The sequence below is a fragment of the Hyaena hyaena genome, unplaced genomic scaffold (genome assembly GCF_003009895.1).
Source record: "Hyaena hyaena isolate Hyena2069 unplaced genomic scaffold, ASM300989v1 scaffold_631, whole genome shotgun sequence".
NCBI classification, from domain to species: Eukaryota; Metazoa; Chordata; class Mammalia; order Carnivora; family Hyaenidae; genus Hyaena; species Hyaena hyaena.
Genome location: NW_024081264.1, coordinates 333065 through 348750, shown reverse-complemented (window position 1 = coordinate 348750; position 15686 = coordinate 333065). Strand labels below are relative to the sequence as shown.

At 38.7% G+C, this 15686-nt stretch overlaps 1 protein-coding gene across 2 annotated transcripts in view; it reads right to left on the bottom strand.

Moving 5' to 3' along the window:
* The window catches only part of BMS1 (BMS1 ribosome biogenesis factor), a 47514-nt gene that overhangs the window by 23302 nt on the left and 8526 nt on the right, over positions 1-15686 (bottom strand). For both annotated transcript variants that reach the window (XM_039257756.1, XM_039257757.1), the window contains exons 6-12: positions 14988-15130; positions 14121-14242; positions 13644-13837; positions 11984-12123; positions 9504-10255; positions 8988-9089; positions 1671-1828 (exon numbers count right to left, since the gene is read on the bottom strand). In XM_039257756.1, coding sequence (XP_039113687.1) covers positions 1671-1828; positions 8988-9089; positions 9504-10255; positions 11984-12123; positions 13644-13837; positions 14121-14242; positions 14988-15130 — 1611 coding nt within the window. The remainder of the gene's footprint in view (positions 1-1670; positions 1829-8987; positions 9090-9503; positions 10256-11983; positions 12124-13643; positions 13838-14120; positions 14243-14987; positions 15131-15686) is intronic.

The window sequence follows — 15686 nt, the reverse complement described above, 5'->3', positions numbered from 1 at the left end:
CAAGTTCAGTGGAAGGAAAACACTCAATGATATTAAATTCTATGAGTTGAAAATTATACTAAAAAAAAAAGTCACTTTGGAGAATCATTCTGAAAACTAATAAAAAGAATCAAATATTTATCTTGCTTATATGGAACGGGGTAACCAAATAATAGATGAGGGTAAGTTTCCCTTTAGAGGGGTATTCCAGCTAATAAATTAAGAGCAATTTGAACAGAATATCACCATTTTACAGCCTTAATAAACTAATGGATCTAGCTAGGCACTGAGACTCAACAGATTTTATTAAAATCATGAGATGATTTTATGTGCCTCCTAAAAACAAACACCACAATCTAGGAAGCAGTCTTGACAAAACAACAACAAAAAAAATCAAACCTAAATCTAATCATATTCTAGATGTGCTGTCCATAGGGTAGCTATAACCACATGGTTATTTACATTTTAATTAATTAAGATTAAATAGAACTAAAATAAAATTACACACTTAGTTCTTCTGTCTCACTAGCTACATTTAAAGTACTTAACAGCCACAAGCAGCCACACTGAACAGCTCAATGATACAGATCATTTCCATCATCACAGAGTTGTATTGGTATTGTTTTGTACCATTTTATAGGAAATACAGAAGAGAGGAGCCTGATAATCTGCACTTAAGGATGCAATGCAATCCAAAAAAACCAAAATATGAGAAACTACATATCAAACAATTAGTTTTTTAAACAAATAAAGCGTAAGAGAAAAAAAAGAGATGCATGCAGGGGATTTGCATATTAACAGACTGAAAAGACATAGTGAAAAATAAACCCCCCAAAAATCTGATAAAACTAACTTATGATGTTAATTAATGCAAACTTAGAGGATGAAATTATGAAGAAAAGAAGGAAATGGCTATCCTAAGAGTCATGGTTCCTTCTGTAGGGAGGACTATGACTGGGACAGATACAGAGTGGTTACAGGGTCCTCACCTAATCCATTAAGTTAAATAATTGTTTTTATGTGTTTTTCTATAATCTGTGTGAAGTTTTACTGCAAAAAAAAGTTTCATAAAATCTTGTAAGGTGCTTAAATTCTATTCCGTGAATTAAATTAGGAATATGATAGTGATTAGGCCTCTCTTGAGAAGTGATATTTAAGTTAAACTAAATGATCAAAAGAAGCCAGCCTTAAGAACATCAGAACATTCCAGAAGAGAAAACTAAGGGGCAAGAGGTCTAAGATGGGATTAAGCCTAGTAAGTTTGAAAACTTAATGAATTCTGGTGTGATTAAAGAATAGTGAGCAAGGGAAGAAAATTAACCAGTGTTACGGATTTGTTTGTTTACAAATAGTAGAAATTATGTTAACTCGGGGACATGGGATATATCCTAGTGATAAAACACAAAGTATTTCAAATATATGAACTTACATGCAATGCTTCAAAATAAAGATTAACACTACCATCCATATTTTCCTTTTCTCCATAACACATACACAGTCTACCTAATCTCCAAACACATTATTGCTTAGGATGCATGAAATATCTAGTCCAATATCTGGGGAAGGTCCTATTATCTTACAAAAATGAGAAGCCAGTAACAAATACACAATACTGAAATCCCATAATCTTCTTTTAGAACAATTCCTTAAATGTCTCTTAACTCAAACATATTATTTATATTCTGCCTTACCTCCTCTAAATCCCAATCGTGGGGCGCCTCCACATGAAATCTGGAGCAGTCCAAAGAATCAAGCTTGTGCTTACATTCTCTTGAAGGCTGGCTGACACGAAACAATCCTCCGAGTTCTTCCCTGGTATCACCATCTTCCTCTTCATTGTCTTCTGTCACTGAAGAGACACCATGATGAAACAGTGAGAACAAATCTTCACCCTAAAGGACCTGGGACTGAGGGTCCCTGTTTATGGCAGGTACGGTGGTACCCCTGAGTGTATTAGCTGCAAGCTAAGAAAAGGCCAGGGAACTCCTCACCATGTCTGGAGGACTTAGGCCCTCCTGCAAGGAAGCAGCAAAGAGTCCAGTAAGGAGACAAAACATTAGGGGTTGGAGAGAGGAAAGGACATTTAAAGGCAGAACTTTTAACTAGCATAAAGAGTTTCTCTTAAAGACTGCTGAGTCTCTCATCACCAACAGTACTTAGGCAAACCTGAATGGAAATCAGTACACACCAACTCTTTGATTCAATGCTCTTAGCTCCTTTACGCTCCTTTATGTTCCTTTGGCCTTGCTTGTTCTAATCACACAGTAACCAGTAACCACAGTACAAAATGTACCACTCTGGATGTGTGAAGCAGTGCCTGAATGGCAGCTACCCACATTTCACATGTAGGTGCAGAGGGGAGGGAGCCCCTTCTGTGGAGAGACAAAGGGAAGAGAAAGAGAGGGTGGGGAGGTGTAGAACTGTATCTGGACAAGATAAAAACCTCAGCCCAGGACAGAGAGGGATCCTATCCTATGCTGCATGCCGGGGGACAAAAGAACTTCCCTCCAGGTCAGGAGGCACCCCAGGGACCCAGCTAGAGTCAGGAGGAACTGATCCCCTGCTCTGAAGTGCTAAGCTCACGGGATTACATTTCAGGCAGCATCATTAATGCACACAGAGTGAGAGTTTGGAACATGGCTGTGCGTGGGGCACCTTGGCCCACCTTAGCTGTGCCCGCAGCACACTGAGGAGAAATCTAAAGGAGTGATTTGGGACACCAGGTTCAAGGAGAAGGGACTAGGGGATCGTCATTTTTCTTCCCACGACCACCAAGGCGGGGCCTCAGGAATCAACCCAAGGGACCCAGAGTGGAGGCAGGACCCATCTACACAAAACCACACCCATCTGCACTGGGGAGCTGCTGGGAGCCTGTAGATGCTACAGAAACAGACGGCCCCTCCCCCAAGACCAGCACTGCTGCACTGCCATGATTAACTACAGACCAATTCTTGCTATTCAGATATATTCTCCCTTTTCTCAATCTTATCTCTCCCCTCCTCTGGGCTGGTTATTCTCGTTATAGGTTTGCTTAAACAGACATATTTAATCCATCCTCTTGATCCATGTTCTACACCTCCTTCTTTACCTTCCTTTCACTCTCTCTCTCGAATAATCAGACTATATAGTTTCTCTGGGTAACATTATCTTCGTTTTTTTCTCCTCACCTCCTGCTGTATTCTCCTTTTTCTCTCTCTAGATTAAGCCTTTAAGTCTCTCTGTCTGGTCAATGTTCATTTTCTCTTTCTCCCCACCCCTGTCATTTCTCTCTTTGTATATGCTGTTCCATCAGCACTGCCTCCACCCTGCTCTTTATTTGTAGCTGGGATTTCTAGTTTTATGCTTTTAAACTGTCCTTTGCTTTTTTGTTTTTTTAAATTATTTTTGTCAGTTTGCTTCTTTGTTTGATTTGTTTGTCCGTTTGTGTGTTTTTGGTCCCTGTTTGTTTGTCTGTTTTCCTTTCCAGGGCTACTTCAAGGAACAAACTAAAGCACACATGGTGGAGAGTCCAAAATATCACTACGAGTAGGGAAATAAAATAACCAAAGTCACATCAAGAGAGACCAAGGGAACCTTTAAAAGAACACTTCCTGAATGGCCAGGCCCTGGACAGTGTATAAGCCTCCTTTAATACAGCAGTACTCACAGGTGCAAAGTGCATAACAAGCCTTTAAAACTTACAAGAGACAGAGAATTAGCGAAAATGATAAAACAAAAGAACTCTCCTCAAAAGAAATTCCAGGAAGAAGTGACAACTAAAGAATTGATCAAAACAGATACAAGCAACATAACTAAACAAGAATTTAGAACAATAGTCATAAAATTAATCGCTGGGCTTGAAAAAGGCACAGAAGACAGCAGAAATGCTACTGCTGCAAAGATCATGGATCTTAAAAATAGTTATGATAAATTAAAAAATGCTATAAACAAGGTGCATAATAAAATGGAGGCAGCCACTGCATGAATTGAAGATGCAGAGGGGAGAAGAGGTAAATTAGAAGACACAATTATAAAAAAAAGAGGAAGCCAAGAAAAAGAAAGATAAATTGATCTAGGAGCATGAAAGGAGAATTTGAGAACTGAGTGATGCAATCAAACAGAATAATATCCATATCATAGGAATCCCAGAAGAAGAAGAAGAAGAGAGAGAAAGGGGCTGAAGGGGTACTTGAACAAATTACAGCCTAGAACTTCCCCAATCTGGGGAAGGAAACAGACACTGAAATCCAAGAGGCACAGAGAACTCCCCTCAGATGTAACTTGAATGGATCTTCTGCACGACATATCATAGTGAAACTGGCAAAATACAAGGATAAAGAGAGAATTCTGAAAGCAGCTAGGGATAAACAGGCCATAACATACAAAGATGGACACATAAAAGTAGTAGCAGACCTATCCACTGAAACTTGGCAGGCCAGAAAGGGATGGCAGGAAATCTTCAATGTGATGAACAGGAAAAATATGCAGCCAAGAATCCTCTATCCAGAGACAGGTCCTCTATCTGTCATTCAGAATAGAAGGAGGGATAAAGGTTTTCCCAAACAAACAAAAATTGAAGGAATTCATCACCACTAAACCAGCCCTACAAGAAATCTTGGGGGGACTCTATGAGGGAAATGTTGCAAGGAACACCAAGTACCAGAGACACCACCACAAGCATGAATCTTACACAGAACACAATGAATCTAAACCCATATATTTCAATAATAACACTGAATGTAAATAGACTAAATGTTCCAAACAAAAGACATAGGGTATCAGAATGGAGAAAAAAAACAAGATTCATCTATTTGCTGTCTATAAGAGACTCATTTTTGTCCTGAGGACACCTTCAGATTGAAAGTGAGGGGATGGAGAAATAGCTATCATGCTACTGGAAGTCAAAAGAAAGCTGGAGTAGCAATACTTATATCGTAAAAGCTCGACTTTAAAGTAAGGGCAGTAATAAGAGATGAAGAAGGGCATTATATAATAATTACAGGGTCTATCCATCAGGAAGAGCTAACAATTATAAATGTCTATGCACCAAATATGGGGGCATCGAAATACATAAAACAATTAATCACAAACATAAGCAATCTTATTGATAAGAATGTGCTAATTGCAGGAGACGTTAATACTCCACTTACAGCAATGGATACATCAACTAGACAGAAAATCACTAAAGAAACAACGGACCTGAACGACACACTGGACCAGATGGACTTGACAGATATTTAGAACTCTACATCCTGAAGCTATGCAATTCACATTCTTCTCGAGTGCACATGGTACATTCTCCAAGATAGATCACATACTGGGTCACAAAGCAGCCCTCAATAAATATAAAAGAATTGAGACTATACCATGTATGCTTTCAGATCACAATGCTATGAAACTTGAAATTAACCACAGGAAAAAGTCTGGAAAACCTCCAAAAGTGTGGAGATTAAAGAACACCCTATTAAAGAATAGGTCAATCAGGCAATAGAGAAATTAAAAAAATATATGGAAACAAATGAAAATGAAAATACAACAATCCAAACTCTTTGGGATGCAGCAAAAACAATCCTAAAAAGAAAATACATTGCAATCCAGGCTTATCTCAAGAAACTAGAAAAGGCACAAATACAAAATCTAACAGTGCACCTAAACGAACTAGAGGTAGAGCAGCAAGAAAACCCCAAACCCAGAAGAAGAAGAAAAATAATAAAGCTCAGGGCAGAAATAAATAATATAGAATCCCAAAAAAACAGCTGAACAGATAAATGAAACCAAGAGTTGGTTTTTTGAAAAAATAAACAAAATTGATTCTCAAAAAGAAACGAGGGAGCACCCAAATAGACAAAATCACAAATAAAAATAGATTTAATACAATCAATCCCTCATAAATACAAGCAATTATCAGAGAATACTATGAAAAATTATATGCCAACAAACTGGACAACCTAAAAGAAATGGACAAATTCCTAAACACATACACTACCAAAACTCAAATGGAAAGAGACAGAAAATCTGAACAGACCCATAACTAGTGAAGAAATTGAATCAGTCATCAAAAATTTCCCAAAAAATAAGAGCCCTGGACCAGATGGCTTCCATGGGGAATTCTACCAGACATTTAAATCAGAGTTAATACCCATTCTTTTCAAGCTGTTCCAAAAATTTGAAATGGAAGAAAAACTTCTGGACTCATTCTACAAAGCCAGCATCACTCGGATTCCCAAACCAGGCACAGACCCCACCAAAAAAAAAGAGAACTACAGGCCAATATCCCTGATGAATATGGATGCAAAAATCCTCAACAAGATATTAGCAAACTGAATTCAATAGCACATAAAAAGAATTATCCACCATGATCAAGTGGGATTCATTCCTGGGTTGCAGGGTTGGTTCAATATTCACAAATCAATCAATGTGAAACATCACATTAACTAACAAAAGAAAAGAAAAGAACCATATGATACTGTCAATAAATGCAGAAAAAGCTTTTGACAAAATACAGCATCCTTTAATAAAAACCCTCAAGAGAGAGTCGGATAGAAGGAACTTACTTAAAACATCATAAACGCCATCTATGAGAAGCCCTCAGCTAACATCCCCAATGGGGAAAAACAGAGTTTTCCCCCTGAGATCAGGAACACGACAGGGATGTCCACTCTCACCACTGTTGTTTAACATAGTGCTGGAAGTGCTAGCATCAGCAATCAGACAACAAAAGGAAATAAAAGGCATCAGAATTGGCAAAGAAGAAGTCAAACTTTCACTTTTTGCAGACGACATGATACCCTACATAGAAAACCCAACAGACTCCACCAGAAGCCTACTAGACCTGATCCATGAATTCACCAAAGTTGCAGGGTACAAAATCAACATACGGAAATCAGTTACATTCTTATAAACCAATAATGAAGCAACAGAAAGAGAAATCAAGAAACTGATCCCATTCACAATTGCAAAAAAACCATAAATATCTAGGAATAAACCTAACCAAAGATATAGGAAATCTGTATGATGAAAACTATAGAAAACTTATGAAGGAAATTGAAGAAGATACAAATAAATGGAAAAACATTCCATGCTCACGGATCAGAAAAAGAAATATGTTAGGATGTCATTACCACCCAAAGCAATCTACACATTCAATGCAATCCCAATCAAAATTGCACCATCATTCTTCTCAAAACGAGAACAAACTACCCTAAAATTTGTATGGAACCACAAAAGACCCCGAATAGCCAAAGCAATACTGAAGAAGAAAACCAAAATGGGAAGCATCACTATCCCAGACATTAGCCTCTACTGCAAAGCTGTAATCATCAAGACAGCATGGTATTGGCAAAAAAACAAACACATAAGACCAATGGAACAGAATAGAGAACTCAGAATTGGACCCACAAATGTATGGCCTACTAATCCTTGAAAAGCGGGAAAGAGTATCCAATGGAAAAAAGACAGCCTTTTTAACAGATTGTGCTGGGAGAACTGGACAGCAGCATGCAGAAGAATGAAACTAGATCATTTTCTCACACGATACACAAAAATAAACTCAAAATGGATCAAGACCCTGAATATGAGACAGGAAACCATCAAAATCCTAGAGGAGAAAGCAGGTACAACCTCCTTGACCTCAACTGCAGCAATTTCTTACTTGACACAAGGGAATTAAGAACAAAAATGAACTATTGCGACCTCAAGATAAAAAGCTTCTGCATGGCAAAGTAAACAATCGATAAAACTAATAGGCAACTGACGGAATGGGAAAAGATAGTTGCAAATGACATATCAGATAAAGGGCTAGTGTCCAAAATCTATAAGGAACTCCCCAAACTCCACACCCAAAAAAACAAACAATCCAGTGAAGAAATGGGCAGAAGACATGAACCTCTCCAAAGAGGACATCCAGATGGCCAATAGACACATGAAATGATGCTCAGCGTCCCTCATCATCAGGGACATATAGATCAAAACCACACTGAAATACCACCTCACACCGCTCAGAGTGGCTAAAATGAACAAATCAGGAGACTAGATGCTGGTGAGGATGTGGAGAAATGGGCACCCTCTTACACTGTTGGTGGGAATGTAAACTGGCACAGCAGCTCTGGAAAACAGTGTGGAGGTTCCTCAAAAATTTAATAATAGAATTCCCCATGACCCAGTTCCTCAAAAAATTAACAAGAGAACTCCCCTATGCCCAGCAATAGCACTGCTAGGAATTTGCCAAAGGGATATAGGAGTGCTGATGCATAGGGGCACATATGCCCCAATGTTCATAGCAGCACTTTCAACAATAGCCAAATCATGGAAACAGCCTAAATGTCCATACACTGACAAATGGATCAAGAAGACGTGGTTTATCTATACAATGGAATACTACATAGCAATGAAAAAGAATGAAATCTGGCCATGTTGTAGCCACGTGGATGGAACTCGAGGGTATTACGCTAAGTGAAATAAGTCAGGCAGAGAAAGACAGATACCATATGTTTTCACTCATATGTGGAAGAGGAGAAACTTAATAGAGGACCATAGCGGAGGGGAAGGGGAAAAAACAGTTAAAGAGAGGGAGGGAGGCAAACCATAAGAGACTCTTAAATAGTGAGAACAAACTGAGGGTTGATGGGGGGCAGAGGGAGAGGGGAAAATGGGTGATGGGCATGGAGGAGGGTACCTGTTGAGATGAGCACTGTGTGTTATATGGAAACCAACTTGACAACAAACTATAATAATTGAAAACAAATGCACCACTTTGTTCTTTTCTGGCACTAAATTCTATCCCAAAAAAATCCCATAAAGGACCTTGTATAGAGGGTATAAAATGACATAATGGAGAGTATTCTCATCAAGAGTTTTATGGCAAACCCATGAACTAATGATTAAAAACATCTGCCACATACAAACTACGACAGTCAGGGATATCATATAGACATCAAAAGAACGACCCAAATCCTTCAATCAATTTCATCTCCTTTCCAGAAAACAGTTAAGAAACTAAAGCGTTTCTGCATCTGAAATAGAGCTCTTACCTGTCCCGTAAATAAGCTTTCGAAGGTTTGGAGTTGCTTGTTGCTGCCTCAGAAAGGCCTCAGCTGCCTTCCTGGAAAGGTCTTCCTTCCACTTGAGAGCACCTAAAAGGATGAGCACCAACATCAGTTAAGTCTGTTTATTTGCCCTCTCTGCATTCATCCTGAAATCCTTCTATGAGGTGCAGTATTTGAAGTCAAAAAAAATCTCCAAACAGCAAGACTCCTAAATGTAGACATTCTATTTTAATTTTTTAAATGCTTATTTATTTTTGAGGGAGAGACCAAGCATGAGCAGGGGAGGGGCAGAGAGAGGGAGACACAGAATCTGAAGCACGCTCCAGGCTCTGAGCTGTCACCACAGAACCTGATATGGGGCTCAAACCCACAAACCACAAGATCATGACCTGAGCCGAAGTTGGACCGACTGAGCCACTAAGGCACCCCTGTAGACGTTCTATTGGTAGAACATTTTCAGTGCCAAGTTTATAACAACAGTTACATTAAACTTAAGCAAACCTGAAGTTTCTGTGGAATAGTTATTTTCTTCCTTGTAATCTTCTTCCTCTTTGAGTAAGTCTTCCACATCACTGGTCTCATCAATTAAGTTCTCTGACCTCAGCCTCTGACCACCTGCCACTTTAGAAGACTTCGGAAACTTTTTCCTAATAACCTCTTCATTTTCTGAGTCCTCGCCCTCTGTACCGACGGAGGAGCTTCCTTCAGTTTCTTCCTCAGATGCAAATGCCTCTTCAGCTGTGCAATGACCTGAATCTGAAGTCGTGAGGGTTGCTTTTTTGATTGTCAAAGGATTCTTTAGATTCAAACTGTCACTCAAATCATTAGTTTGTAAAAGTCTCGGTTTACTGTGGTCTCCAACAACCCTAGATTCTAAAATATCCTGCTCTCCTGCAGTGGAATCCTCTTCTTCACTGCTTTCATCAGCTTCCTCTGCTTCTCCTTCTTCCTCTGAGCTCCTTTCAAGGTCATCGTCACTATCAGCAAATGCTGGCAAATCCACCTCATTGTCTTCTTCCATCTCCTCAAGTCTCTGCCTTTTGACACCTTTACCCGCCATGTACATCTCAGCATCTTCCTCCTCCAATTCATCAGCACTAGAGCCACTGTCCAACCTGTTGCCTTCAGACATCTCTTCATCATCTTCATCATCACTATCTCCAGACTCATCTTCCTCATCTCCAAAAATGGCTTTCCGACGCACTCGACCAGTTTCCAAATCTATCTGTTTTTCTTCTTTTGGCATCCAGTGCCTATATTACCAAGTAAACACAAAATAACTCAATTTGTACAAGAACTGGTCACTCTAGAAATGGCAAGTCAATAATTATGGAAAGAAAAAGAAGATAATATCACAGAATGCTTGTAAATAACATAGCACAGAAAGGAATTATATTATAAATACTGGAATATATGGTAAGCAAACTCATGCACAGTTCCCTAACACCTCTCTTCAAAGGAGCTTATAGAGAATAAAAAGGTAAACTTTAAAAAACAAAAACTCTGACATTAGGGAAAAACTGCTCCAAAAGGAAGTGAGTGTTTAATCAATCTTTTAGAAGACTGATCATTTTTTTATTAAAAATGATTTTTTAAATGTTTATTTATTTTTGAGAGGGAGACAGAGAGTGAGTAGTGGAAGGGCAGAGAGAGAGGGAGACACAAAACCATAAGCAGGCTCCAGGCTCTGATCTGTCAGCACAGAGCCAGACACAGGGCTCGAACTCACAGAACCATGAGATCATGACCTGCACTGAAATCGGACGCTTAACCAACTGAGCCACCCAGGCATTCCAAGACTAATCATTTTCAAGCTTGAAACAGATGATCCTTAAATGGCTGACTCCAGATCCAAGGCAAGGAAAGTATAAAGTAAGCCTGAAACACTCTGTTGTGTCCGAAGTAGTGCTAAAAGGACACAGGAGTCAGACTGAAGGGACCATATAGGCATGAAAAAAGAATGATAGCAATAGGATAATAACAAATGGAATTTAAAAAGTCAATTAGTCAAAAGTGATATTAAATAAAAAGGTGGAAGAGCTTCCTGTTAAAGAATGTCAGCTAACAAATGTAGAAAGAATAACATATTAAGAATATTATTCTTGGGGCATCTAGGTGGTTCAGTTGGTTAAGTGTTCGATTCTAGGTTTCAGCTCAGGTCATGATCTCATGGTTGGTGAATTCGAGCCTCGCATCGGGCCCTGTGCCGACAGTATGGAGCCTGCTTGAGATCCTCTCTCTCCCTCTTTCTCTCTCTGCTCCTCCCCTGCTCATTATCTGTCTCTCTCTCAAAAAAAAAAAAAAAAATGAACTACCATGTTATACCATCTACTGGTTAGAAGGCAGCAGATGAATTTTTCCAAGAAATTTTCCTTTGTATACCTTTATAATAAATTATAAACTAGACAATTTCAATCATTTTCAGACTGATTTTTTATTGGGAGTCATACAGAAGTCAATAAAATAAAACCAGACCACTCATTATGTATAAGGTATACAAATTCCCAGCCCAGACTGAAAATAATTCACATGAGCTAGATATCAGTGGATACTGACCCAGGAGATAATACAACACATCTAAGGAATCCTTTTAGAGACAAGTATGTAGCTTTTCAACAGCCACCTGAACGAGCTTCCTTAACTCTGCCTGTATTAGTATTTGGCCACTAAAAGAAAGCCAAGTGGCCTCAGGTCTCCTAAGAAACCAAAAGCAACCTACAGAAAACATTTTGTGACATCTAAGGAATATTCTGAGTCTGCTAAAAACAAAATCTTGTATAATATTTCAAGAATACCTCCATGTCATGTCACACAAATGAAACTCCCTCAGAAACGTAAGAACATATAAAGCAAAGCAAACACAACAAAACCAGCCTGGAATGCATCCCACCAAAATGTGTATTGATGGCAGAATTAAAGGTAATATAGTCTTCTGTAATACACTATTTTTTAAATGAAAAACAGAAAAATGGCAAACTTACCCTTGATTATCTATATCCTCTGACCCCAGTGGTTTAGAATCAGAAAAAAGTGTCACTCTACTCGAAGCCATCTTAGCATCAATAGTGGAATGGGTAGAAATGAGACTCTGTACCAGTTCATGGGTGGGCCTCACCTCATCCTGTCAAGGCCACCAAGAAAGGGAAAATGAGGAATATACAAGAATTCTGAAGAGAGACACACTGGTTTCAATCAGTTTCTCAAAATTATCCTAAACATAGTTCCTAAAAACATTTCTTACTGCCCCAAAATAGACATAGAAATAAAAAAATATAGGAAATTCTTAGAACAAAGTTTAAAATTGAAGACTGCTGTCTTCATTAAACTTTTCCAAAGTTCATGTAGTATACAATCTGATAACCTAAATACTTAGCTTTACAAACTGTAAGTGTCAATGCTGCTGAAAACATTTATTTTGGCCCAATAAAACCCCACTGCAGAATAAAGAAATGAAAATCTGGAGTCTATTTAAAAAATTCTGCCTTTTGATCCAAAATTTTCACTTCAAGGAATTTACTGCCTAGAAAGATCCATCCCAGTGAGTAAAACTGCATGCTCGAGGGCAATAACTGGCAATGTTCAAACCAGGGGAATCTGGGGGTGTACTCCTGCCATAGACTTCCAAGGGTTGGTTCAATAAATAAGGTTTATCCATACAGCAAAATACCACATAGCTCTAAAAAAGACCAAAGCAGTTCTACAAATACTAACAGGGGACAATGGAATCACGTATTCTTTTAATGCTCCCCAAAAGCTGCAACGGCATTTAAAGTTGGAGCCCGTATAATACTACTTCTCTTTCTCACAGACACTCCTACACACAAAGACCATGTATGGATACAAATATGTAGTATTTACATGTAATATGTAATACTCTACACATAATATAATCTAGCTAAAGATGTATATGTTTAGAGAGGAAAAACAAAAGAGAGAAAGACCAAAGAGCTAGAAAACACACCAATACTGTGCAGGCATACCCTGAGATACTGTGGGTTCAGTTCTAAACTACCACAATAAAGTGAGTCAGATGAATTTTTTGGTTTCCCAGTGCATATAAAAGTTATGTTTATACTATACTGTAACCTATTAAGTGTGTAATAGCGTATGTCTAAAAAAGCAATGTGCATACTTTAATTAAAAATACTTTATTGCTAAAAAATGCTAATCATTATTTGAGCTTTCAGTAAGTGATAATCACTTGTCACAGATCACTGTAACAAAAATAATGAAAACATTTGAAATATTGTTAGAATTGCCATAATGTGATACAGAGACACAAAGTAAGCAAATGCTGCTGGAAAAAATGGCACCAACAGACTTGTTCACTACAGGGTTGCCACAAACTTTCAATTTGTAAAAAAGGCAATTTGTTGGTGAAACTCAGTAAAGCAAAGCACAATAAAATGAGAGACGGGAAGTACAAGCACCAAACTGCTTGCAATGCTCACACTAGAAGACCCAAGATCCCGTGTGTCTTGGTAACAGAATGGAGGATGTGACTTTTTCTTCCTCCTTGGTACTATTACATATTCTGTATATTTACAGTATGCATTGTACCTTTACCCATAAATACGAATAAAGACAAAAAGCTTCAGTATATAAAAGCTGGCTACATTACTTCCGTGACTTTCCTCTCACCGATTCTTGGAAGCCATGGCTGCCACCAAGATCAACATAGACCGCATCTTTGTCATATAGCACACCACCGACTCCAGAGAGAGGTGCATAAACCAACTTCTCTTTCTCATTTAAACAGCGCTTCTTTTGTTGTTCAGGAAGCGCACAGGGGTCCGGGAGGAAACTGACGTCACTCACAGCAAAATCTCCTACACCTGGAAGACAGACACAGAAAGACGGCTTCAGCTATACATGTATCAACTGCTGGCAAAAATGGCCCAGTTGGAAGGCTTCACCCACAAGGGTGCTAGCTGACACCATCAGAACAGAGGGGATTTGGTCACCTCAACACCTTTGTGAGCTGAGGCAGAGTTGGGTTAGTCTTAAAACTAGCGATGTGACTCTATCTTGCTTAGTCATTTTTCAATTTTCCTGAGAAACGAAGGAAGTCATCCCAATAGTTCTACAAATACAGTATATTTCATAACAAAAGGATACCTGGCATGTGAATTTGGCTTTTATTTTTCAAGTGTGCTCCTCTTAAATAACCATAAACAGATACTTTTCGGTCACACTTGATATTTTTTCGAATATCTTCTGGGTTTGTCAAATCTTCCATCCTAGAAAAATAAAACCCAATCATATGGCAGAAATAAATGTCAAAGTTCTTGTACCTGCCTTCATGTGTCAAAGATGGATCAAATTCACTAGATCACTAAACATATAGTTTAGAAAATTACAGAAAATACAGAAAAAAGGAAACACAGTTCACCATCTACGAGAGGAAAAGCAGCAAACACATGATTGTATCGCTCTCAGGCTCTATGCAATATACAGTCTGAGAGTAAGACACCAGAAATGGAAGACAAACGTGCACCAGGGGGTCAAGAAGAGACTAGAACATATCCAGAAAAACCGTTCATGGAAGAAGATTAAGCTATAATCTAGGTTTTTTGCTGTGCCTTGAATTCTGGCAAGTAGAGAAAAGGGACCCCAGGCTGAGAAGACAATTTGAAAAAAGGCATAAAGGAAAGAAAGCACAGAACATATCTGGGTGACCAGAGCACAATGATCCAAAGACAGCTATTACTGAAAATTAAAGTTCAAAAAGCAGGACAGGACCACATCTTGTAGCTTTAAATGGTCTAAACTGCTCTCATTTTTCTAAATGTTTCATACTTTACTACTGAAGCCACAGCACCTATTAGGTAATAATACAAAAATGTAGGTTATCTTCCACTAACTACAATGCCCCCTTACTATTAAAAAATAAGCACAAAGTAAGCTCTATTACTGTTCTTTTTCTAACCTTTGTAGCTATGAAATATATGGGCCAGGATGAAAAACTTCAGATGCACTTTTTACCTGTCTGCCAGGATATAGGGATGAGAGGTCTGCCACGTAAGCGGCCTGAACTTCATAACTGTGATAAAACGGCCCAGATTGTGAATTTCTTGGTTTTGATATTCTCCATGTACCATTCCAGAAAGGTAGAACAGTTTGGCACCCTAAACATTAAAAGAGCAAAAAATTAAATTTCCATTAAATTCTTATCAATACTACATCAAAATAAAGACATGTAAATAAGAAGCAACCCTAAGGGACTGCATGCCACTTATCAATGCTTCCTGAACTTCTCTGCCTCTTTCAGGACTCATCTTGTTAAGGCTTAGTACAGTCTGAAGTGCAAATACACTGAGCTTGTTCAAGACTGCTCTCAGGTCAAGCAGTGGTGTCTGTCGAGAGTATTACACAGAGAGGGCAGGGAGGCTCCTAGACACATGAAAAATTCTATGACCACTGAGCCACACAGCATGCAGGGGAGGGTGCAAAGGCAGTATGTGTGCACTGTAGTTGCTGGTCCTATAATTAGGAGAAACTTCAGACAAACTTATTAAATAATCACAAATCTAAAATACTGCCCGGTACTGGGGGGCTATGGAGACAAGATACACGAAGAGCTCTGAAATACAGACTGTTTTGAGAAAAAATTGCAGGGACTAAGAACAGATGTATAAAGGAAACTCCAAAGGTGAATCTTGAAGGGATATGTGTTAAGCTCTC